Source organism: Vipera ursinii (genome assembly GCF_947247035.1).
Source record: "Vipera ursinii genome assembly, chromosome: 5".
In the NCBI taxonomy this organism is placed as follows: domain Eukaryota; kingdom Metazoa; phylum Chordata; class Lepidosauria; order Squamata; family Viperidae; genus Vipera; species Vipera ursinii.
Genome location: NC_139518.1, coordinates 21,293,496 through 21,318,938, shown reverse-complemented (window position 1 = coordinate 21,318,938; position 25,443 = coordinate 21,293,496). Strand labels below are relative to the sequence as shown.

At 33.9% G+C, this 25,443-nt stretch overlaps 1 protein-coding gene across 1 annotated transcript in view; it reads left to right on the top strand.

Moving 5' to 3' along the window:
- The window catches only part of SMC4 (structural maintenance of chromosomes 4), a 45,414-nt gene that overhangs the window by 5,602 nt on the left and 14,369 nt on the right, over positions 1–25,443 (top strand). Inside the window, exons 6-17 of the mRNA XM_083364310.1 lie at positions 6,566–6,730; positions 7,054–7,181; positions 9,015–9,155; positions 9,563–9,713; positions 13,014–13,178; positions 14,383–14,616; positions 18,763–18,948; positions 22,336–22,497; positions 23,671–23,896; positions 23,979–24,058; positions 24,302–24,454; positions 25,074–25,200. Of these exons, the coding sequence (XP_083220436.1) occupies positions 6,566–6,730; positions 7,054–7,181; positions 9,015–9,155; positions 9,563–9,713; positions 13,014–13,178; positions 14,383–14,616; positions 18,763–18,948; positions 22,336–22,497; positions 23,671–23,896; positions 23,979–24,058; positions 24,302–24,454; positions 25,074–25,200 (1,918 nt within the window). The remainder of the gene's footprint in view (positions 1–6,565; positions 6,731–7,053; positions 7,182–9,014; positions 9,156–9,562; positions 9,714–13,013; positions 13,179–14,382; positions 14,617–18,762; positions 18,949–22,335; positions 22,498–23,670; positions 23,897–23,978; positions 24,059–24,301; positions 24,455–25,073; positions 25,201–25,443) is intronic.

The following is a 25,443-nucleotide window of genomic DNA, read 5'->3' as shown; positions in this document are numbered from 1 at the left end:
TGCTGCTTAAGCGTGACAGGGATTAACCAACATTGTTTGGTTTCTGTTACATGTGATAATGTCTGTAATTTTTAGTACATAATTTATTGCAAATGAATGAAATATGTTTTACTATTCTTTGTGCCTTTTTTGTATTAGTAGATTAGAAATATGAAATTTTCATCCCGTTCTGTAATCTTACACAAATAGTTAAACCTGTTTTTGGACAGAAGACTGTAAGGCCTAAAATATTAATTGAGAACACAGGATTTAATGGCAAATGTAAACAGTCATATTGCTTAAATTTTCTTTCTTAGAAAAAAGTTAATGTAACTTGATATTTACTAATTTCTACTTTCTGTTTCATGACGATGGCTAAATCCCTACAGTAATCACCAGGAATGAATTGTGTCAAACCTAGTTTTTTTTTTCTACATTATAAATTTTAAAGTAATAAGCAGGAATTAAATTAATTGAATAAATAATGACAAAGAGCATTTCCCTAAAATTACATATGGTATTTTATTAAAAGGTTATGGAATAATTTTAAAATAACTAAAATTCTATTTAGAAGATTTGAGTTTTTATTTAGTCAGAAGCTAATAGAGAAATATTGTAAAGTTTGCAGTACAGAGAAACTTGTATGAGTTTCAAATGCTCAAAAGTCACGTTTGCCCTAAGACTCAGAACTTTGAGCAGCTCTAACATTAAGAGTTAGTAAGGATTAATTAAAAAGTCTTTGTCCATGTACAGAAGCACTTATATGTCATAGGTGACCCTTATGTGATGCCATATTCGTTTTATAGCTGCTTAAAGTTATATTACTTAGTTGTACATTGCCATCACTTAATTAAGGAATGGGATCATGTAGGTATGCATACAATAATTTAAGTTTTCTTTTTTACTAATGCTTCCCCCCCTTTTTAACCAAATGCAAGCATAGCATCAGATTCTAAATCTTATAAATGTAAATCACACTGAATTTATTGTTAAAAATAATAATGATATGAAGAATTGTGTATCTTTTACTCAGGTCTACTCATTTAGAGAGATACACATACACAATTCTTTACAGTTTTACTGTACAAAATATGTTTTGTAATATGTGAAATTATTTCTAAATAGCATATTCTATTTTTTGAGTTAATAGCTGGTTCCTAATTTATTCTGAAATAAAAAATTATAACTTAACATCCATAATTAGAGGATTAATTTTGAAAAGTTATTTTATTCTTGATTGAGCACATATTTTCCCTATGAGAGATACAAAAATTATAAAGCACAATTTTAAAAATAAAGTAACTTCAAGTTAAGTTACATACAGCTTTTATATGAATACAATGTGTAGAGTTGGAGTACTGCCAACATACCTTTGTGACTTGATAACGCGAATAATTTGTAATAAGCAATATCCTTGGAAAAAATTATTTTTGATGCTTATGCTTGATTTGAAAGTCAAACAATATAATTTATAGTTTTAGACTTAAAGCTTTTAAGCAACATCTGGGCATCCAGGCTCCCAGATATTGCATATCTAAGACTGAATTCAGTTGATTCTCTGAAACACTGTATCCTAATCAGAGAACATTTAAAGACAGGTGGCTTTATTTTAAATCAAATGATTTAAGACTATAGTTTTATTGCACTATTCTTTGGAATTACTTTTAATAGAAAATGAGCTAACATTGATGTAAATGAAAAAAAAATAGAAGTAGTATGTGTGACTAGTATAAACCATTAAGAAAAATAGGCGAAAATGTAAGATGTTTCTATTTACTACTACTAATAAAGAAATGTGCATTTTAAGTGCTTTGTTTTATAAAAGATCTTGTATATTTACACTGTTGCTACATTCTTTTTCTATGATAAATCCATATTTTTAGAATATGACAGGGATACGTTGCTTGTTACCACCTTATTACAATCTTGTTGCAAGTTTAATATTGTAATTTAGAGTGCCCTTAGAACGTGCTTCAGGTTTTGGGAGATGCAGAGGATATTGGAATAATAGTGAGAAATGGAATGAAGTACCATATAATGTTTTTGCTTAGGGATGTGCCTAAGGAGTTTCTGAAATAGAATTATTAACTGCTTAATTCCTCATGGCTGATGATAAGGGATGTCGGGAACTGCTTTGGTTGACTTAATTGCACTTATGGTAATAAATCTAACATGGCAGTTTAAAATCACATTCTCAGGTAGGATACATAACATTTATAGAAAGACATCTTGGTAGGTTTGCTGGATTAACTAGGTGAACCATAGAATTTACTTTGGAGCTGGAATTGATTATGACTGTGGCCTTTGCCTTATAGAATTAGGATCATAACAGGTTTTGGCTAGAATCCAAAATAGCCCATACATAAAAGGAAAAGATTTTTCTGAGGGAAGGATGTCCAGATTTTATTCAGGTTGCAGTTTACACTGTTGAATGTCCACTTAATGGTGACTGTGAAGAACAAGAGAATGCAAAAAAAAAAACACAACAACCCAAAAATTATCTAATATCTAAAACCTCTTGGATCCCAACCAAGATGTACTATAGTAAATATGCTATATTATGCCTGATTAGAAGTAAGGATTTTTTTCCAGTTATTATTCCTTTATGCTGATCAGCAGGATTAGCACTCTACTTTCTACCTAGTACTAGGTTATATGATTTATGGAGAGAATGATGATTCAGTTTTAAGTTAATTAATTGGAGGATTTGAATTAATACCTTTGTGCTAAAGTTACTACATATTTTGCTTTGACTGCTTCTTAATGAAATTTAATGTTACATTTACAAGACTACATTAAGTTTAATATAAACCAGACTTAAAAATACTATATTTAAATATTTTATAAAACTTTAAAATTCTAGAAAAACCTCCAATAGGTTTAGTTGGCAGGTTTCAGTCTTCCTGTTCTGCTAAATAATTTACAAATGTCATAAATATAATATATTAAAATGTTGCATTTTTGAAGAGCAAGTTATTTTGGTTTAAAATGTAAATAAACACACTTTAAAATGGTATTTATTAAATGGGAAAGTATAATTGGATTATATTATTGTATATTGTATTGTAAAATAATATATTATTGTATGTTTTAGCCAAATTAAACATGTAGCATTACTGGGTTTTTTCCTCAATTAAAACAAACCAGGACATAGATAATTTATTGAAATTGGCAGTCTGTCAAATGCAAAACCTTTGACTTGACTGTGTTCAGGGCATTTTGATAATTCCATTTGTCCAATGTATATGTCCAGTACAAAACTTTTATTAGCTGTTTATATTTGCAAAGATGTATTTAAGCCCTAATAATTCATCTGGGCTTAGTTATAAGTCATTACAAAGAATCATACAATGTAACTATCAGAAGGGGTCTTTGAGATAATCTATTCCAGCTCCCTGCAGGTAGCCCTGTAACAGTTTTGCCATTGGATGAACTTGTATTTAAAACCCTCCAACATGAGAAAATCTGTTACCTCTTGAGGCATTCTGTTCTGTTTTTGAACACTTACATTTTTTTCTTGATGTTCATTCTAAATGTACCTTTTTGTAATTTTAATTCACTATTTTTTATCCTGTCTTCTGGAAAACAGCAGTTCTGCCTTGACCTTACATGGTAACCCCTCAGATTGTAAGAGACAGATATGTAGATATGTTTCTCTATGGTCTTGTTTTTTTCAAGATTAATTTACTATGTTTTGACATCCAGGCTCTTTACCATCTTGGTTGCTATGTCTTTACTAAACTGCAGTTCCAGAACTGGATGCATAGCTATATCTGTATTTTCTTTTCTAATTCAATGTTTTTATATTCACCACTTCTAAATAAGATGTAATGTGATCAAATGTAGCTTTCCACAATAAAATTGTTTTTGAAAAACACTATTCCAAAGGATGTGGTATAGCTTCATTAAGTCAGTTTACACAGAGCCCACCTGTTTTGCTGGTTATCTTTTGTTTCCAGATGTATATCTCTTCAGGCTTCCTCATTCTTAAAATATGGTATACGTTTATATATATAAAACGTATATATATATATATATATATATATATATATATATATATATATATATATATTTATTCTCCTACTATATTCTGAATAGTTTGTATAGCAACCTGCGTATACCCATATTTTAAGAAATATAATCTCCCTTCTACTTCCACTGATTACTCAGTCCTGCTTTTTTCCTGTTTTTATCCCCTCCACAATTTCTGGGTGGAACAACTCTTCCATTTCAAAAACAAAATAACTTAGTTTCAATCTGTATATAGAGAACACATCCTAATTTTGGTGTGGACCATCCAATATGCACTTATATGCTGCTCATATGCAGCTCTTTTTAACCATGAGCAATAAAGGATTGATATCAAATTTAGGAATCCTTTATGTCTAATAATTACCTGAAAAGATTACAAGTCATGTTGAAGCTTTATTCAGTTTAAACATGACCACGTAGCCATAAATTGTTGGATTTCATTAAAATTGATAAGCATGTTCTTAACTTTTTTCCAGAGAGTAAAATTACCTTAAAATGCTGGATTGTGATCAGATTATATAGTTTTGTTTCTATTGTAATCTGATTATAAGAAAAAAGTAAATATTCCTATAAAAAGAATAGGAAATTTTGTCACATTGTATAAATATTTTAATAATTGAATTGTTTTTCTTTAAAATCTGAATATACTATTTTAAACATCTTTTCCTATTTTAAAAACAATTGCCCTACTGTAAATTATAATTAACTATTTCTGTAAAATTAACGTTTTTGCTTCAAACTAAAATACAGAATCTATAAATTTAAATAGACACAAAAAGTTTAGTGAATGAGATCTGTACTACAGTCAGAATTTTCTCACCTCCAATATGTATATTCAACTTTATTTAGAACTTTTAAAAAAATTCTTTGGGAACTTATCACACTTCTCTCCATAGGATATAAGTAAAATTTTCCTGTGTGTGTGTTAGAAACAGGACTGTACAAATCTTAAAAGATAACTATGGAAAATTTATTTTTGAGTATCTTCAGTATTATATATATAGAATCTTGAGAAATATAGCTATTGTTGACATCCAAGACAAAAATTCAAGAATTTCATTATTTTCTTCTAAGTGCAAATAAGATATGAAGTATGTTAGTCTGAGTCATTCAAATTCAGTTGATCTGAAAAACTTTCTGTTTCTCTTAGTCCCCCCCAAAAAATCCAAATATTTCCCATTTTTGGTGCCAATTATCAACAATGGAAGTGACATATATTTTATGGTTTAGGATATACACCTCCCCAATACATTTTCCTATCATCCTGGGAAAAAAATATTATTCAAAATGTGCTAGTCAAGTGGGTCTTAAAGGAACGTATTTGTATCTGCAAATTCTTAGGTTGCTGTCCTCAGTTATATACACACACACTTGCCACTAGTCCTATACAACAACAGTTATTGTACTGTAAGGTTATTTCTCAGATCTGTACTTTTATAGATGCATACTTTTAAGGAAGTATTACTTAAACTGAAAAGGAATTATTTGTTATAGTATTTTTTAAAGAAACTACTAGGTTGAAAAAATAGTCCATTATATATGGTTATTATGAAAACTAGGACATAACCCAGATAAATATTATTTCAGGAATATTTATTGAAAGCAAGAAGCTGTAACATACCACCTATCTTTATAAAACCAGTTATCAAGTCAAGTCATGTTTCATCCTGACTTTATGACCAAAATTCCAGGCCCATTTGTGGTCGTAAATCAAGGATTACTTGAATGATAGGTTATTTGTTATTCTTGAATTTACATATTAAACTAAAATGGTCTACTAAGAATATTCTTACTATAATATTTAAATTCTATAATATTGGTTTATTCATTCTATAGTTGTGATTTTAATACATATTCTGAACAATATAATTTGCAGATTGATGGATCAATTATATTTAAAGATAGTAGAACAGAAGCTACAATCTTCAAATGAAATTAATATGTACTTTATTGCTGACTGGATTATGGTTGCCAGTATAATTGTATCATAACTTGCCTTCAGCAACAGCTAGCTGCTAATTTTTAATTAAAAATATGTAGTCTTAGACTTTAAATCTATTGTCTACACTGCTATAAGAATTTGTGGGGCAGCCCTTGACAATAGCTTGCAAACTGCAGGTGGCACTTCTCCCTTTGCTGAAATATCTATGTTGGTGCTCTTTGGGTTCAATTTAATGGGTTTTTTAGTCTACCTTGTAGTAATCAGGTCTTCAGTGGAGCTCCTTTTACAGGTATGTCGTATGCTTAATACTGATAGACAACAAACTAGATAGATTTGAGGCTTGAAATGCACATGTGGACACACCAACTGAGAATCCTTGACAGAAACATGTAAGAAACTTGGGAAAGCACATGACTTGAAAAAAGATTTTACATAATGCTTTGTGCAAACATAAGTACTAGCATTCTGTTACGTATCTTTTCAATTAAGATTTTCTTGCATAGGTATACCAGTATTTTTTGGTTGTTATATTTGCAATTTTGGTTAAAGCTCTTATTTATTTATTTATAAAGATAAGAATCTTGCAGATTCTTTTTATTAAATAACTTGTAGGGAGAAGTTGAACAAATAGCAATGATGAAACCAAAAGGACAGAATGAGCATGATGAAGGCATGCTTGAATATTTAGAAGATATAATAGGATCAGGACGATTGAAAGAGCCTATTCAAATATTATGTCGGAGAATGGAGATATTAAATGAACAAAGAGGTGAGAAGGTGAGGCTTTAAATTAATAGATTATTCTACAGTTAGTTTTAATTTTAATTTTAAATTATAAATGTAAACTTAAATTATAAATCTAAGAAACCATTGAGTATTATGTTTGTCATATACTATGCAATGCAACTGATTTTTTTCTGAATTGCAACAACCTGAATGCTGTAAAAGTGAAGTATCTGGAAAGTTCTTGCTTTTATGTGAAATTAGCTGCATGCAAACTAAAACTAAACCCTTTATGATTTTTATATAGTGAATTTGTGAAAACTAATTAAGTAGGTGTAGCTGTTGCAAAATAGCTTAAATCTATATGTTCTGTCTAGTTAAACAGAGTTAAAATGGTGGAAAAAGAAAAAGATGCCTTGGAAGGAGAACGGAATAAAGCAATTGAATTTCTTTCTTTGGAAAACAAAATGTTTAAAGAAAAAAATAAAATCTGTCAATACTACATGTAAGTAACATCATTTTGGAAAACATAGGATGGAATGGATTAAATGAGCATATATGAACATCATATATCTACTCAAATATGTGTTTAGTTTATATTTATGGAAATATTAAATGTGGAAGATTTATTTTCCTACAGTAGTTTGTTTAGATAGCTACTAAAACCTACAATATATCTGAGAGAAAAAATATTGTTCTGAGCCCAGAACAGGACAGCTTTATTAGAAATATTTCAGTGGAATGTTCTGAGTTGATTGTATTCCAACATAACAAAACTCAAAATGTGTTGAATGTTCAATCATATATAACAGAGAAACTTGAAACAAGTCTCTTGTTTCTTTGTTTTTCATCCTTGAGACACAAAACTTGATTTACGAGACTACTGTGTGTTATGCTACCTAACCTTCCAATCTAGAGAAAATACTGGCTAGAGGGGTTGTTTATAAAATATATTATAAAACCCTTTTTAAAATCCCAGCAATAAATAAATAAATTCCCAGTGACAAACTGGAAATAATTTTTTTTTACTGCCTGGCCTGCCTGCACAGATAACCATAGAAATCAACTCAGCAAAGAAGCAGTAGAATTTACTTCAACAATTAATGTCAAACAGAGCAAAACACATTTCTTTGGTTGTATGTGGCTTTTCCTAATGTACATGCTAACACTTTGTATAGTTTTCAGATTTCTGAGCTTTCCTGAAAAGCTGAATGTCAATGATAAATTTAAGTTCATCAGTCTGAAATAGCAACAGTTTCTGCAGTGCAAATGCACAATGTTCAGCTTTGCATTTGATAACCTGCTTAAAAGCACAACACACTTAGAATTCATTGAGATAGCACATAAGACATATTACATACAACTAAGGAATTCTATAGTAGCAAATTTAAAAAGAGCAGTAAAGGTATCTATGAAATGTGATAGTATGTGTTGAAATGATTTTTCCTCACCTGACATTACCTAAATATAACCATTAGTGACACATATGAAATGCAAAGTTTGCTATTTATTGGCTGATCTTTCCAACTCTCCATAGCTTGAAAGTATTCAGAAAAACTGGGTTCTTAGATCATTAGAAGGAATGTGGAATAAAATATGAAAGCTCAGAATAAGCTTGGAACATTTCAACCAGCTGTTTCAAAACTGGAAAGCTTTTACACACTTCTGATAGAAATTGTATTATTTCCTATTCTATCAAGCTACCAGTGATGATGATGTATTTTAGTACATTTGGTTGGCTTGGCTTCTGTAATTATTACAATTTGTGTATATTTTATTGTGCATTGTTTTTGGCACTAATTGGTTAAATAAAAGGTTTTCAAAAAATAAATTTGGACTGCACCCATAGTTCAGTTGTATTGATTCTTTTGAAATGTTAAAAGCAGTGCTTTTTTGTAAAAGAAAAAGGTGCCGGAACTCCGTTCTGAGCGTTCTATGAGAAAAAAAGCCCTGGTTAAAAGTATGTGTTCTATTTAATGCACTTCACCCAAAGATAGGAAATACATTGGGTTTGATCAGTATTTGGGCTTACTTACACTTTGCTAAGGAGTGTGGGAAAATGAGTAAATTACTCATTGCATTGGAGTCGGTTATGAGATGGGTGTCAAATAAATTTTATAATTAAATACTTTCCATTCAAATAATGGAATTTAATTGCCAGTAGTGGAGTCCAGATTTAATCCATTGCTTTTACAAATCTCTCTCCTTACACTGGGCAATGAAATCCAATGTAGGGCACTAGGTTTGCTTTGACTTTGTATATGTCAAAGCAGTCAGGTGACTTTAGATAAGATCAATTTTATCCAATTTCAGATGTCTTCCTTTTTTTCTTTTTTAGTTATGAATTACAGAAGCGGATATATGACCTGGAAGCACAGAAAGGAAAAATACATGAAGACACCAAAGAAGTTAATGAGAAGAGCAGCAAACTAGCAGATGAAATGAGAGATAAGAATGAGGCTCTGAAAGAAGTAGAAAAGTAAGCATTAATTGTTATATTTGGCAAAATGTAGCAATATTTGAAGGAGTCTGCACTTGTTCTATTTGCTGTTCATCACTGATGCATTATGGGTAACAAGTATGACATATCTTTTGTAAAAATAATGAAAATAAAATTCATTGCATCATTTGAGGGTTTCTCAAACTGAAGTGTACCTCCCCTGGGGAGGTACAGCTAGAGTTCAGGAGAGCCATAAAGAAATTAGTTTGTTAGATCTTTCTCAAAATTCCATTGTATTGTGTTCATTTTTGTGTTTCATTTTGGTTATTTTTAACAGGAAGTGTGTACAATAAGATTACAATAAAGGGGTGTGTGGACACAAAAAGGAACCCCTGGATTATGCTCTTATTCTAATACAATGGTTGTTGATATATTTACCTTTTTAGGAAACTCAATGAAATCACAGCATTTATTGAAGAAAATAAAAATAAATTTACCCAGCTAGATCTGGAGGATGTTCAATTAAGGGAAAATCTAAAACATGCAAAAAGCAAATCAAAAAAACTAGAGAAACAGCTTCAGAAGGATAAAGAAAAGGTATAACTGCAATATCATTATGGCTTTTCAAGGGGAAAAATCTATTTAGTTGCCTCTAGATTGTATAATGTAAAAATATGTTGAATATATGGCATTATTTCCAGAAAGACAAATCCTGCTGCTGCAGTTAGAACTCAGAGTGAAAGCTTTGTGATCATAGCTGTATTCCTTTCTATGACTTTGCTTTCTTTGTTCTGTTCTGTCCCAGTTTCTTCAATCAGGGAATTAATATTTTATTCCCATATCCTAGTGCAATTATGACTACAAAAGATAGATTATTTAAAAGTTTGCTACTCTAGCCCACTCTCAACTTAGTCTTTCGAAGGCTTTATTTCTTTATCTGTAGGCAGGTGGTTTTAGGCAGATTCTATACATATAATAAAGTTAGTATTTGATAACATTTTTAGGATTATATCCAAACTCTAAATATAAACTGAGTAAACATCACTAAGTTGTATCTAGTAGCCATTTAAGTAAAACTTGTTCAAATTATTTGTTAACTTTTCCATCCTTGCATTATTTATGAAACTTCAGAGAATCAGGAAAATTATATAGTGGTGGAATTTTACTATATATATAGCAATTTATTTAATGAAATAATTTGTGACAAAGTCACATTTTGAATTTACAGTTAATATCTGCCTTATAGTACTCCAAACCACTCGCAATAGTTAAGAAAGATTAAATAATTTATTTTGTAGTCAAGTGGTTATTAAATTAAACAACTATTTTAGCATGTATATTAAAGTGACCAAAAAACACCAAACAAACTTCCTGGAATAAGAAGTTGCAAAATCTGGATTATTCCCCTGAGAAGATTCCTCCATATCATAAGCCAAGAACAGTTTAATTTTTAGGCTGTGTTCATACTTGATTCAGCTTATCTCCTTTGGGAAACATAATAACATACAGTAATTATTATGAAATCTCTATTAGCCTAATCTCAATGCAATGGACTGCATGAATTGGAACCAAATATCTAAAGTGATTTGTGTAATGACACGCATCATTTACACAATGACATCATTTAAATGAAGTCATTAGTTGACATTTGTATCCATTTGTGTGATGTCATTATTCAAATGACACAATTTTATGTCATTTGTGTTTAAGAGGAATTCTTAACTAGCAGACATTTCTTCCATGGGGTAGTTCATTGAAAAGAGGTTTCACTTATGGCTTCTATATAATTCATTCTTTTGGTTAGGTTTTATATTTACATTTATATAAATATTTATATGGCATGCATATAGCTTTTGCTACAAAAACATGGGAACACATCTGCATTAAGGCAATGTTTAGACTAGTTACTATTTCTGGCAAACCAATTATTAATGATGTAATGTGACTCTGAATGAGTAAAGTATTATGAACTAGATAATCCTGTTACCCAATGGGTTATCCTTTGAAAGAATGATAGTGCAGTCTGATTGTGACTAAAATAAACATTAAATTTTAGGCTGATCATATGTTTTTTACCCAATGCTGGACAGCCTTTGATAATCTAAGAAGATTGTATTATATATCATAAAGATAATTGTAGTGGCAAACAAACTTTAATAATGAGTCAACATATAAATGATCACAGGCAGGCTTCCCCATTTGATTTTGCTTATAGGAAACTGGCAGGGCACATTGAAGATCATGTGACTGGGGATACTGAACAGTCACAAATTTGTGAATAATATGTCTAAACTCTGGAATTTTCAACTCCACCGGAATTTTTATGCATTCTTTAAGTTAGCTGATTTTACGTACCTTGATTTAAAAATTGTTGCACTATAATGCAACATTTGGGCAAAGGAGGATACAGATAAATACAGTGAAAGTTTTAGTACTGTGAGTAGATAAAATGTCTTGAAGAAAGAATAGAATGAACCTTTATTTTTCAAAGTACAACCATGTATACATTGAGATTGGCTGAGCCTCCCTTTGTGCCCCCACCCCCAACTTACAGTGACACAAACCCTCCATCTTATTACACCATGTGAGTTAATTGTACAACGCACCGGCCTCACAAGTCAATTATGCATAACGTTTATAAAATTATTTCCCATTCAAAAGCCTAACAGCCCATGGATAAAAGCTGTTCTTCAGCCTGTTGATACGGCTGGCTATACTCCTATATCTCCTACCCGATGGTAGGAGAGTAAAGAGATACCGTCCAGGGTGTGAGTCATCCCTGAGAATTTTCCTTGCTCTTCCAAGGCAGTGAGCCCTGGCGATGTCAAACAGTGGCGTCAGGGGATAGCCTACAATGTCTTGTGCTGTGCTCACCACCCTCTGTAATACTTTCCTATCTGCGGCTGTCAGACCAGCATACCAAACCACAATACCATACGAGAGGACGCCCTCTATAGTAGACTGGTAAAAGAGGGTCATAAGCTGTTGTTCTACCCTGTTTTTCTGCAAGACCCTGAGAAAGTGAAGCCTCTGTTGGGCCTTTCTGGCCACCTGGGTTGTATTAACTTTCCAGGTCAGATCTTCGCAGAGGTAGACTCCCAGAAATTTAAAGTAGGAAACTCTCTACACAGTCCTCCCCGATGTAAAGTGGGGCAGGTTCCTCCTTTTTCCTCCGGAAGTCTAGCACCATCTCTTTCGTCTTGCCAATGTTCAGGTGCAAGTTGTTGTTACAACACCATATGGATAGTTTTTGTACCTCCGCCCTGTATGCTGTCTCATCCCCACCTGTAATAAGACCCACCACAGTAGTATCATCTGTGAACTTAATTATCGCAGTAGATGGGTCGGATGATACACAGTCATATGTGTACAAAGAGTACAGGTAGGGGCTAAGCACGCAGCCCTGTGGCGAGCCAGTGCAAAGTTTCAGGGGGATGGACAAAGCAGACCCGATCCTCATTGTTTGTAACGGATCCCTAAGAAAGTCTTGAATCCAATCGCAGATGGAGGGGGAAAATTTCAAGTCAGTCAGCTTCTCGATGAGAGTGCTCGGCAAAATGGTGTTGAAAGAAGTACAACAGCATAGAATTCCTGTCTGTTTTAGGATGCATTCTGCAAAAATTATGATATATATTGTTATTCATGAATAGGGTATGCTTGCTGCATAAATTATAATATGTACAAATTCATCTGATCTTTAGCGATATCCAAAGCTACATAACTAGGCTTCTTTTTGCTTGTAGAGACTTATTTTTCTAATCTTTACGTTTTCAAAGTGTCTCCTAATCTTGCCGATAGGTTTGGATGATTCTGAAGAATCTGATTGTAAATTTTCATAAAAGTGTTTAAAAAGTGGGGAATTGTTCCATTGGAAAAGTAATGTTAGACTTCTCATAGATAGAAGACTTCAGAACTGTACCTGCTAGCAGTGAATCTGCAATTACTGAAGCAACAGCTAAGAGAGGAATTCTAGAAAAAGAAAAAGAAAAAGTGGAAGAAAAACTAAAAGAAGTTATGGACAGTCTTAAAAAAGAAACTCAAGGACTGCAGAAAGAGAAAGAGGTTTTTATTAATTCTATCTATCTATCTATCTATCTATCTATCTATCTATCTATCTATCTATCTATCTATCTCTTAAAAATAGTGTTTTGTTTTTGCCTATTCAAATAACTGAAAATTCCCAGCAATCAACTATATGATGAAATACAGTTGTTCATATTCTTTTGATTACTATGGTACTATATTTCTTAGAAATATGTTGCAGCACTAATGTAGTCAGTGTATGGTTCTTTTTTAAAAAAAATATTAAAGCACAGATTGATTATGAGATGACAATTGTATATGTAGATACATATACAGAAAACTGGAGAAGTTTTGAAACAACTGGACTTGAAAAAAATATCAAGCCCGCGAATTATTCTTATTATTTATACTGCACTGGTGAGACCACACTTAGAATACTGTGTCCAGTTTTGGTCACCAGATACAAAAAAGATGTTGAAATCCTAAAAAGAGTGCAGAGAAGAGCAACAAAGATAAGGGATATGGAGGTTGAGTCGCACAATGAACAATTGAGGGAACTCGATAGGTCTAACCTAACAAAGAGAAAGATTAGGGGTGACATAACAGTCTTCCAATAATTTATGACTTTTCTCACATTTGTTAGGTGAATCACTGCTGTTCTTAAATTAGTAACACAGTTGTTAAGTGACTGCTTGTTAGAGGGTCACAAAAGGAGATCACGTGATTCTGGGACATTGCAAGCGTCATAAATGTGAGTTAGTTGCCAAGTGTCTGAATTTTGATCGCGTAATCATGGGATGCTACAACGGTCATAAGTTTGAAAAATGGCCATAAGGATCTTTTTTTTCAGTGCTTTGTAACTTCAAACAATCACTAAGCGAACTGTTGTAAGTTGAGAACTACCTGTAGTCCAAAATAGTTCTCAATCTCTGGTGTGCTTGATTGTCCTTCATTCCTTGTCTTCTCTAATTAGTTCCAGCTAACGGCAATAAGGATGATATTTGTGTCTGATAGTTGGCTAATGCACTTTCATGTGAAGGAATTTGAAAAAAAAATCAATTGCAGGATGTTGGAATCCGCTTAGAATATTCAAAACAGCACTTTTAATCTCAAAACATTGTGCACACTCATATCTTAATAGAATGACATTTGACAGAAATTATTATTGAAAATTGGAATCCGCAGATATATTAATTTCTATAGTAAGAAAAATCTAATCATTTTTCCCTGCCCCTCTCTTCAGGATAAAGAAAAAGAACTAATGGAATTCAGCAGAACAGTTAATGAAGCACGTTCAAATTTTGACATGGCCAAGTCAGAACTTGATCTGTATCTTAGTCGTCATAATACTGCTGTATCTCAGCTAAAAGCAGCAGAAGATGCTCTTCAGACTGCTTCAGGGACACGTAAGGAAAGATTAACTGCTATCAAAGAATTGGAATCAAAATTACCTCAAACAGAGAATGAGCTCAAGAAGGTCAGATTTTATTAAAATATTTTTAAATTTTTGAGTGGGTAATTTTTTGACATCAAAATGCTTTAAAAATACTTTTAAAACAAACAGATGTTGTCTTTTAACATTTAGGAATGTAGTCATTGATGTGATCTTGTGGGAGTTGCAAGGACCAAACTTGGGGCCATTTTTGGGTCATGGGCTTGCAAATTCTGCAACAGACAACAGGGCTGTACATTTCACTTCGTGTTTACTCCCATGTGTCCTTCATGATTCATTTTTACCTTCTTAATGACAAAGTTTCTGATGTTGGAAAGAATTAGTCTCAAGAATGATGAGAGGTTTTTTTTCCAAATTTTAATTTTAGCTCCTTTATTCTCAAGGGGAAATCTGAAAGTCTGGAATGTTACAGATACTATCTCAGGATACATAGAATATCAACTCTATTCTTCATAAAGAATAAAAGTGAAATTGGCCTGAAGCTCAACTAAATCTAATAAACTGAATTAATCTTCAGATGTACTCTAAACAAACATTGAAGCTGTTATGTGTTAGTTTCCTTTACTGATTTGCTTAGGAACAAGTATATGTTATCTTGAATTAAAGGTAAATGCCCAGAAATATACCTCAATATACAAACATAATTGTGAATCTTGACTCATGTATCACTGCATGATTGAGACCATTTGGGGGGGGGGGGCAGTTGGCCACTATTTTATACTTCTTTCTTTAACTTATTTGATGACTTAACTTGGCATCCACTGGAAAAAGAAAATTGCCTATTCCAGAAGGAGGCTTGAATTCATCTGCTCACTTGTCTTTAATGACTGTTTCCTTAATTATTCTAATTTATTTTGCATGCACAATATACATTCACGCAGCTTGTCTGAGTTTGTGGTCCTATCCTTATCACACATATCCACACATTAACCGATACACAACAGTCAGCGTGATTGTTCTGCTGCTATATTTTAGAGAGAGAGAGAGATGACTGTTATTGCTTCAAATTACGAGATCTGTGTAGTATGGACATTTCACACATTTCTGGGTCTCCCTTTAGTCGGCCATAACAGGTTTCACCAATTTCCCCAGTACCCTAAATTTATTGGTCTGCAAAGCAATTCATGTCTTCTATATTCTAGTACTGTGCGTCCTAACCTTTTCTATAACCTGCACCTCTAGAATGCTTCTGATATATTCTCACACCCCTTACAAAAGTTCGAAATAACAAATTATGCATATACACTATAATTTCGAAAACCCAAGTTTTCACACCCCCTGGAATATCATCTCACACCCCTGGTTGGGAACCCCTAGTATAAGCTAGAACAGTAGTATCAGTTCCCTGGTGAAGAAATGTTATTCATCCTGTGTTGGCTATTTATACATTATAATTATAAGAATTAAGGTTGCTTCCCTATATAGATTGTCTATTTTTACCAGAAATGGAACAAAATAAAGGGCTCAAATGCAGCTGAATCCTCAGATCCTCAAATATGTCTAGTAGGTGGTTTCCGATAAAAGAAAATATTTGTATCTTGGGTTTGAACTGTGGGGTTCTTTGTGCCAATTCCACAAACGTTTTCCTAGAAGAAGTGCTGTTGTAGTGGTGCTGCATTGGCTTCTGGGATAATAATAATCAACAAGAATGGGGAAGATCTCATAAAACGCTGGGGAAAAAATTGACTGTTTATAGGTAACTATAGGGATACCCTTTTTTCCAGAGCTTCCATACTATGGATCAAACAATTAGTAAAGCTCATTCCATTACAGGAAGAAGAATTATGATAGTGTGAATGAGTTAGGAAAGACAGCAGCGTTCATGTCAGATGCTACCTTTACCCTATAGCTCTCCATAAAAGTCACAGACTCAATTGTTTACATCAGAAGTCAGCTGTAATACAGAACAGGAATATGGACTCTGAATCAGAACATTTCAATATCGAATATTTAGATCTTAAGTAAGGACAAAAAGAAAGACTTACTACTAACTAGAAGAGAGGCTAGAGGGAAGATCACAGGAATGTCCACTATCCTACAAAGCTCTTTCAGCATTATGATTGTTAGAATAGGAACCCAATTTGTATCTTGTGATCATGGCATTGATCTAACAACATAAATCCTAATGCAAGGGCACCCTTTCTTAGTACCCAAATGGACTAATGCAAATAGCAATGACAATTTCAGTTCCGTCTAGTGGATGGAATGCTGGTAATTTTTGCACATCTGCGGACTCGTTTATAGGCATGTGAATTTTATAAGTACTGACCAAACTGTAGAATGTTTCAGATGGCATTATAGCCATGTCATCTCACCCCCCAGAACCCATCCAAAAGGAAAACTAGTTATCATGCAGCCCATAGACTAGGAATACAAAAATTTCAGCATTTGTTTTGTAGCTCTAGGAACCCTCCCAGAATGACTGGATCCTTTTAGAACAAAACAGGATGGAGAAGTTTAAGGAACAAAATGTGTGTGCTAATTTAGTAGGAGCTTAAGGGCATCCATTTCATCCCTTAAAACTGTTGATTCCCCCTTCCCCCTGAAATGCATCTTGGCCACAACTGTTTTTGAAATTTGATCCCTAACATAGCGCACAAAACCTAGTGTTTATGGATGAGGATGTACGTATGACTTCTGAAGATTTTGGGTTTCCTTCAGAACATCATAGCAAGCAGTTCCCAGAAGTATTTATTGCTCCTGAAGTGAAAGGCTCTCTGATAGTAACTCTTAGTAGCACTCTTGAAAAGCAGCATATTTTGTTAAGCAATTTATCACTTAAGCTTTCTCAGTTGAGTATTGCCAGCAGATCTGCTTTAAACAGTTCCACCAGTATTACAGAATATTTTTTCTTTCAAATATTAACTGTTACCAGCCTCCCCTCTGATACATCTCATTCTTGTAGGAGATCATTCTTATCATGAATGCCTTTTTTCCATGGTGGACAAAGGCATTTCCTTCTATTCTTGCGTGTGGGCACACACACACACACAAATGGTTAAGCTACAACGGTGGATATTTCCCCTTCTTTTAACCACTGTTTCTTTTTATAGGTTTCTTTTGCCCAATTTTCTATAAGTAATGCTCTTTAAGAACCTAAATTCATCATTCCAAAACTTGGCATGGGCTTTTTCTCTCATAGAAAAATGGATTAAGTATTGACCTTGCTGCTGTTAGCTATCCTGCTTCCATGTAAAAAAAAGATGTTTGTGTAATTCTTGGGTTCTAATTTGTACTTTTACATATATTCACGTAATCTAAATATGTTGCAATAGATTCATCAATCCATTTAGATATTTGCAAAATGCTCCAGTTCCAAAATTTCCAGAGAATAACTATAAATACATTAAGAAAGTGTAAACTAAATTAAACTGTAAGAAAGGAAAACTTCTAAGTCTGTTTTGTCAGGAAGCCTGCCCTAGCAACAGGGAGCCTACATGTTGTTCTATTGTAACATCTTTCCTCTCATAGCCTTGTTTTATCTCTCATTACTATTTAAATGGATTTGCAAAAATGTTTTTTTATTGTACACTGTCCAGTCACTTGATGATATGGGCAGTTGTATATTTGATTTATAAATTTATATATTATAAATTTGGAAGACTTATTTGACTAAATAAATAAGAGGAACAGCAAAAAAATGATTTTATTAATATCCTAATGAAAGATATGTCACTTTTCAAAGTTCAGTTATATTATTAGGTATTGCTTGATATGTCTTTTACCCCACCTTATTTGTAGAATCATAAATAAAATGTTATGAATGTATCTGCAGCAAGTCATTATGATCCCAAAATGATAGGTAAACAGTGTTGTCATAACAAATATTACCTTGTATATTGCTGTATTGATGCCCAAGGCAAACCTATAAGTTATGGCATTTGTGTGATGTGACATATGTATCATCGTTTGCCTCCCCCTTGTGGAGACTTATATTTTCCATTTCTTATTCAAGTATCTGTACAATTAATTTTTAGTAGAATTCCCACTTTTTAAGTAGTTGTAAATATAATTGTTTAGGTGGATTGGTTGTGTAAGAGAGTTTTATTATAAAAGTATTTTCTGGTAATATCTAACATAAATGTCTCCACTCAAGTAACTCCTAATATTAAGTTTGTTATGCTGCTTGTAGATTTTTTTAAAAAATAATGTTGATTTCTTTCTTTTAAGAAACAAAATGAATTGGATAAACTTATAAAAGAGGAGACAGACATAAAATATTACATTGGAGATCTACGTCAGAAAGTAGAAGAAGCAAAAAGTTCATTGGCAATAAATAAAAGCCGAGGAAAAGTTCTTGAAGCTTTAATTCAGCAGAAGAAATCTGGAAATATTTCTGGAATATATGGAAGACTTGTAAGCTATTTTTTATTATTATTGTTATTATTATTATTTTGTTATTTTCCCCTCCTTTTTTGAACTGTAATTTAGGAAAGAACTATATTCATTGAGAAAACGTGTTATCAGGAATGGATGGTCTTGATAAAACTTAATTTGTGGCCATTGCTTGGAGATTAAAGTATTTTCTTGTTAAGGTAAAATATTACTAAATAAAGATTATTTTAAATAAATTATATCCTTATTACTGTCATATACCAGCATAAAGTGGGTTAGAGTCATTAAAAAGTATAATGGCTCTAAAATATCTTAATTTGCTAAGCACATTGATTTGTGCTTTAGATTGTAAGCCACCCTGAGTCTTCGGAGAAGGGCGGGATATAAATGGGATTAAAAAAAAGAAAATTAATGAAAATCTAAAAATATATATAAAAAGATAGAAAATGTAAAAGATGTGTTTGTTAAAAGTAAAGGTATATGGAAAAATCTTCAAAGATAAGTCCGCTTTCCAAGGTTTTTCTACAGGAAAAAAAAAGTTCAACATTAGCTTTTTATTTTTAAGCATCTGCTAGATATCCAGTTCTTTGGTCATATACATTTCAAGGTTTTTGTTGATATGCCACAGTAAACCACTGTTCTATTATCTTGATTTTATTAGAGTTTTGAAAACATTTAAATTGTAATTTTTGCTAAGGAATCTATGAAGGTATACTGTGATTTATCCATTATTGATATTTCACATAAAACTTAGGTTGTAAATCATATTACCGTATTTTCCGGCATATAAGACGACTGGGCGTATAAGACGACCCCCAACTTTTGAGAAGATTTTCATGGGTTAAAAAGTCGTCTTATATGCCGGAAACCCTATACCATTTTAGATAAATGACTGTCCAGTCTCTTAAAAACTTCCAGTGCTGGAGCATTCACCACTTCTGGAGGCAGGTTGTTCCACTGGTTAATTGTCCTCACTGTCAGGAAGTTTCTCCTTAGTTCCAGGTTGCTTCTCTCTTTGGTTAGTTTCCATCCGTTGCTTCTTGTCCAGCCTTGTGGTGCTTTGGAGAATAGCTTGACTCCCTCTTCTTTGGGGCAGCCCTTGAGATATTGGAACACGGCTATGTGGACTTCAACTCCCAGAATTCCTGGCTGGCTCAGGAATTCTGGGAGTTGAAGTCCACAATCCATAAAAGAACCAAGGTTGCCTACCCCTTGACTAGACATACCCAATTCCAGCAACAGTTCTTTGTAGGTTTTATCCTCCGGCTGCAACACAAGCCCGCCCGATTCAGCCCTGTCTGATGCAGATGGTGCAAAGCCGCCCTTTTGAAGCCCAAAGGGGCTTTTCCTTCCACCCACTCTTTGGAATACACGCAAGAGCTGCGTTCACACGACGCGCTCTTCCAGGCCAGACTCTGCAAACGGCACGCCAGAAGCCGCAACCACCGTGGGAACTCCGAGCCCCTGCCTTTCGGCAGCCTGCACGGCCGAGCGCGATCCAGCTTTGAGAGCGCATTTGCAGACGGAGCAGCCGCTACGTCTGGAGCCAAGCCCCGCCCGGGAGGCAGTCAGCCAGGCGGGCCTGGAAGACGCACTGGAGAGCTGGGCTTGGGGCGGCCATGCTGAGGCCGGCTGGCAAGGGCCGCTGCGTGGTCAGCGGGCGAGTGGGGCGCCAGGCCGCCACGTACCGCTGTCTGGGCTGCCGGGAGAGATAGTGGGTAGCAGGGTGCGCTCTGCTTATGCTCAGATGCCGCTTGGGTGAGGGGGAGGGGCTTCCTGCCGCTCCCGGGGTCTGGCGTTTGCAAGGGGGAGGGGAAGGTGCTTAGAGGCTCTTGGGGGTGGGAAGGGAGGGTCACGTTGGAGGGGGGACTAGATTAAGGCTTGAAGTTGCTTTGCAAGAACGGGGCACTCGATTGATTTATGTACCCATATTTTCTGATGTATAAGACGACTGGGCGTATAAGATGACCCCGACTTTTGAGAAGATTTTCATGGGTTAAAAAGTTGTCTTATACGCCACAAAATACGGTACTGTACTTGGCAGCAATATTACCCTGTGTTTTTATTTCAAACCAGGCTGCATTTATCTACATTCTTTACATACCCATGCATGTACACAAAATGGTGTGTTCCTTCGATACTGAAAAAGATTCAAATGTTGACTCAAACATCTTTAAGCTTCAGAGAATTTTGTTCACATCTGGAGAATTAATTGTGCATAAGATAGTTTCCCATGAGCTGAATTCTGTTACTGGTGTTACATGAAATCTCAATAGCTTTGCTATTGCCATCTTCTGGATTTATTATATATTTTACCTTCTCATTCTAGCTTACTCTCTTGATTTTTCCTGGCAGTCTCTCATCGACGTCCAATCCTGCAGGATTGGGTCGGTCACTGGGACCAGATGTTTAGTCTTTCTGCTGGAAAAACCATTCTCAGGGAATTTGTATACATTCCGGTGAGAGTGCATTCCAGCATGAGTCTGAAAGCTTGGAAGATTAAACCTCTGGTCCCAGTGACCAACCCAGTTGGATCCTGCAACAATATACTGGGATACGTATATTTGCCTCCAAGTCCAATCCTGTTCAGCTTTTTCAAGATTTGCTTCAGACAACAAAGTACTGCCATGTGCTTTGATTGACATTGCTTATGCAACTTCAATTAATTCTTTGGAATCCACCTACTATTTACACACTACACATTTTAATAATTTATTTATAATTTTTTATTTATAATTTAATTTGTATACCGCCCTTCTCCCGAAGGACTCAGGGCGGTGAACAGGGCAATACATAATAAAAAACAGGATACAAAAATTAAAAAGTGATTAAACAACTATGCCCGTAATAATTAATACATATTAAAAGTTAAAACTAATTTATAAAAAAAACCCAACCCCATCCCATCTGATCAGGCCAGCTTGTTCAAAAAAGAAGGTTTTGAGATCGTGCCAGAAGGAGCGAAGGTTGGGGGCCATCCGGAGCTCGACCGGCAAGCGGTTCCAAAGGTCTGGCGCGCCCACAGAGAACGCTCTCCCCCTGGGGGCCACCATTCGGCATTCTTTGATCGGAGGCACCCTGAGGAGGCCCTCTCTGTGGGAGCGCACTGGAGACGGAGGGAAGTTGACGCCGGCCGCAGGTGTTGCCGTAGGTAATCCGGACCCATGCCATGTAGGGCTTTGTAAGTCATCACTAACACCTTGAACCTCACCCGGAGAGCAACCGGTAGCCAACTCCAATAATGGAGTTTAGAATGAAGAAGCAAATTATGTTAATTTCTCTTAATGAAAATGAAGTGTGTGTTTTATTGAAATATGTGGTATTTGTATGCTGATAAATATGCTAAGCATCATGTTAGTAACTTCTGTTTCTTACCTGTATACTAAATACTTGATATTTTGCCAACAGGGTGACTTGGGAGCTATAGATGAAAAATATGATGTTGCAATATCATCATCATGCGGAGCATTAGATCACATAGTTGTTGATACTATTGATACAGCTCAAAAATGTGTTAATTTCTTAAAGAAGCAAAACATAGGAGTAGCAACATTTATAGCTCTTGATAAGGTTTGTATGGTTTTAATTTGTTCTAATTTTCTTGTAATTGGTAGGGTTTTTTAATTTGGAAAAATGATTTTTACTATAGGTATAGTCAATAAATGTTTCCAATGACTGATATTTAAAATTGTAAATAAAATTGGAACTATAATTTTAGTGTCATTTTTATTATCTTGATACAGGAATATTTTTGCCTTTAAACCAATAATTAATACCAATGCTTTCATTTATGTATCCATTAAAATTATCCATGTTTTGAATAATTTTATATGATCCTTTAATAGAGCCTCCCATATGCTTTAGTAGCTGGTCAGTATATTATTATTTTTAAACAATCAGATCTGAGCCTTGCAAGATTTTGTAGCCATCGCTGTTTTAATAAAAGCAGCTTTAGGTCTATGTCAACCATAGCTAGCCTTTGGATTATAACCACAACTGGGACTGGAATTTCAATCTTAAGTCATGGCAATCATAAGTCAAGTCACCCCTGTGAATGGATCCGATTTTATGACCATTTTATGGCAGACATTAAGCAAATGACCTGCTTGCAAGTACAAATCTTGCAATTAAGCAAATCATATGGTCGTAATACCAGATCTATCTCCCGAATGGTTGCTTTTTGGCAGAATAAGTACTAACGCCAGAAACTGGCAAATTCTTAAAGTGCAGTCATGTGACCTTGGGATGCTGCAATCAGTTGTGAATGTGAGCTGGTTGCCAATCATCTGAAATGCAGTCATGTGATCACCGGCATGGTAGCATTGCAACATTCTATGACAGCCATAAGTGCTTTTCAAAACTAAATCACTCCAACGCCACCATACCTGAACATTTTAAACAACCAATTGGAAGTTCATGCTGCCTGTAATTTTAGCTGTTCTCTGTTCATATCCTACACATTAAAATGTGCAGTACCAGAAAAATGGGACAAAACCTATAGCAAAATGTTATTTTGCTAAGAAATTTTAATGGTGGGTTCTCTGGATGCTGGGTTACAGTTTGAAAACATATATTAAGATTGCATCAAAGAAAGGACTAAAAATGTTTTGTAGTATCATTAAGATGCCAATAAATAAAATAAAAATCCATATAACTGAAGCTGTAGATATGTATATGAAATGCTTATATAATTTTTAAAATTATCAATCTATTGTTTTTGTGATGGTTTTCATTCTCCTCCAGATGGCAGTGTGGGAGAAAAACATGGGCAAAATTCAGACTCCTGAAAACATTCCTCGTCTATTTGACATGGTGAAAGTGAAAGATGAGAAGGTTCGCCAAGCTTTTTATTTTGCATTGCGTGATACTCTGGTAGCCAATAACTTGGATCAGGCCACCAGAGTAGCATTTGGAAAAGGCAATAGATGGAGAGTCATAACTTTGCAAGGACAACTTATAGAACAGTCAGGTACTTTTAAAAATACAATAAAAAAGAAATGGAATGTATATATAAAGCTAGCATTTCTAATTTGTTCTTAATATTTCCATAGGAACAATGACTGGTGGTGGAGGAAAAGTAATGAAGGGTAGAATGGGATCCTCTGTTATAGTTGAAACATCTGAAGAAGAGGTTCGTAGACTGCATAGATGCTGAATACATATTTATTTGTATGATCTTTTCTATTATAACAAATCTCAAAATGCCTTGTAATCAAGAACTAAAATACCTACTGCAGGTATTTTAATTAATTAATGAAAATAATTTAATTTAAAGTGTAAGGAAAGGAAAACAAATGTACACCTACAGCAATCATATTGAAAGCCCTTAACTTATTTACATTTAATGTTTTTAACTTACAGTTTATTTTTGCAGGTCCAAGAAATGGAATCACAGTTGCAAAAAAATTCTCAAAAGGCCATGCTATGTCAGGAACAGAAAGCACAGCTGGAGGAAATAATAGCGAAATTACATAAAAATATTAGAGAAATGAAAAACACTTTAGAAAAATACAGTGCCAGTATAAAGGTAATAATCATTGTTTATGTTGCATAGCTACAATCATTTTTAGAGGAAACTAAATTTGGTGGTCTATTTTGAGACAGTCCTATTTAAAAATGTCACCCAAAAAAATAAATGCAAGATTCTGAACCCCAGAAAGTAAAACTGTTCTTTTGAACCTATACTTCATAGGTAGTTCTAGAGACTGACTTTCTACAGTGGTATTTCTGTTATTTAATATAACTAGTAGAAGACAACTTTTCTTCATATTAAGTCATAATGTGAAGGTTTACAAGTTTAAATTCTTCATTTGGGAATGAAGTCATCTAGGGTGTATAGAAATTTAATAAATGAATATATGAAATAAATTAGAATTTCCTAATGTAGATTAGGAATTATGAATTCATTTTAATAAAACACTCAAGTCGACAAAAGGGGATATTTTCATTTATTGACAGAAGTTCTCATAAAATTGCGTACAAGAACAACACTAGCTTGTGAGGAGTGCTGGTTTGAAGTAAATTGAGAGTTGTCTTTCATGAGGATCATGCAGTACTCATGGTCTTTGTTCCTCTTTCTTTGAATGATAATTGCACTGAGGAACTTGAATATTTTGTGTGAACTGCTAACCTATTTTTATCTTTAGACTTTGTTGGATCAAGAAGCTCATTTAAAAGTCCAGGTAAAAGAACTAGAAGCAAATGTAATTGCTTCTGCTCCTGATAAAGTCAAGCAAATAGAAATGGAGAAAAAATGTAATAACTTCAAAGAAGGTAAATAATTTCTTTTTTTGGGGGGTGTTTCATGTCTTGCAAAATTTTGAATTTTACTCTTGGTCTCTCCCCCCCCATGTAAATCCATTAAATGTTTTTGCCATTTTTTAAATTTGGGATTTGAATTGGTGTCATTTGAAATCGCTTTATCTTGTGTAGTGATCTTTTTTTGGTCACTTTAAGTCATAACTAGAAGTGTTTTAATATTTTTTGTATTTCATGATCTTGTTTCATTTCTTTCCA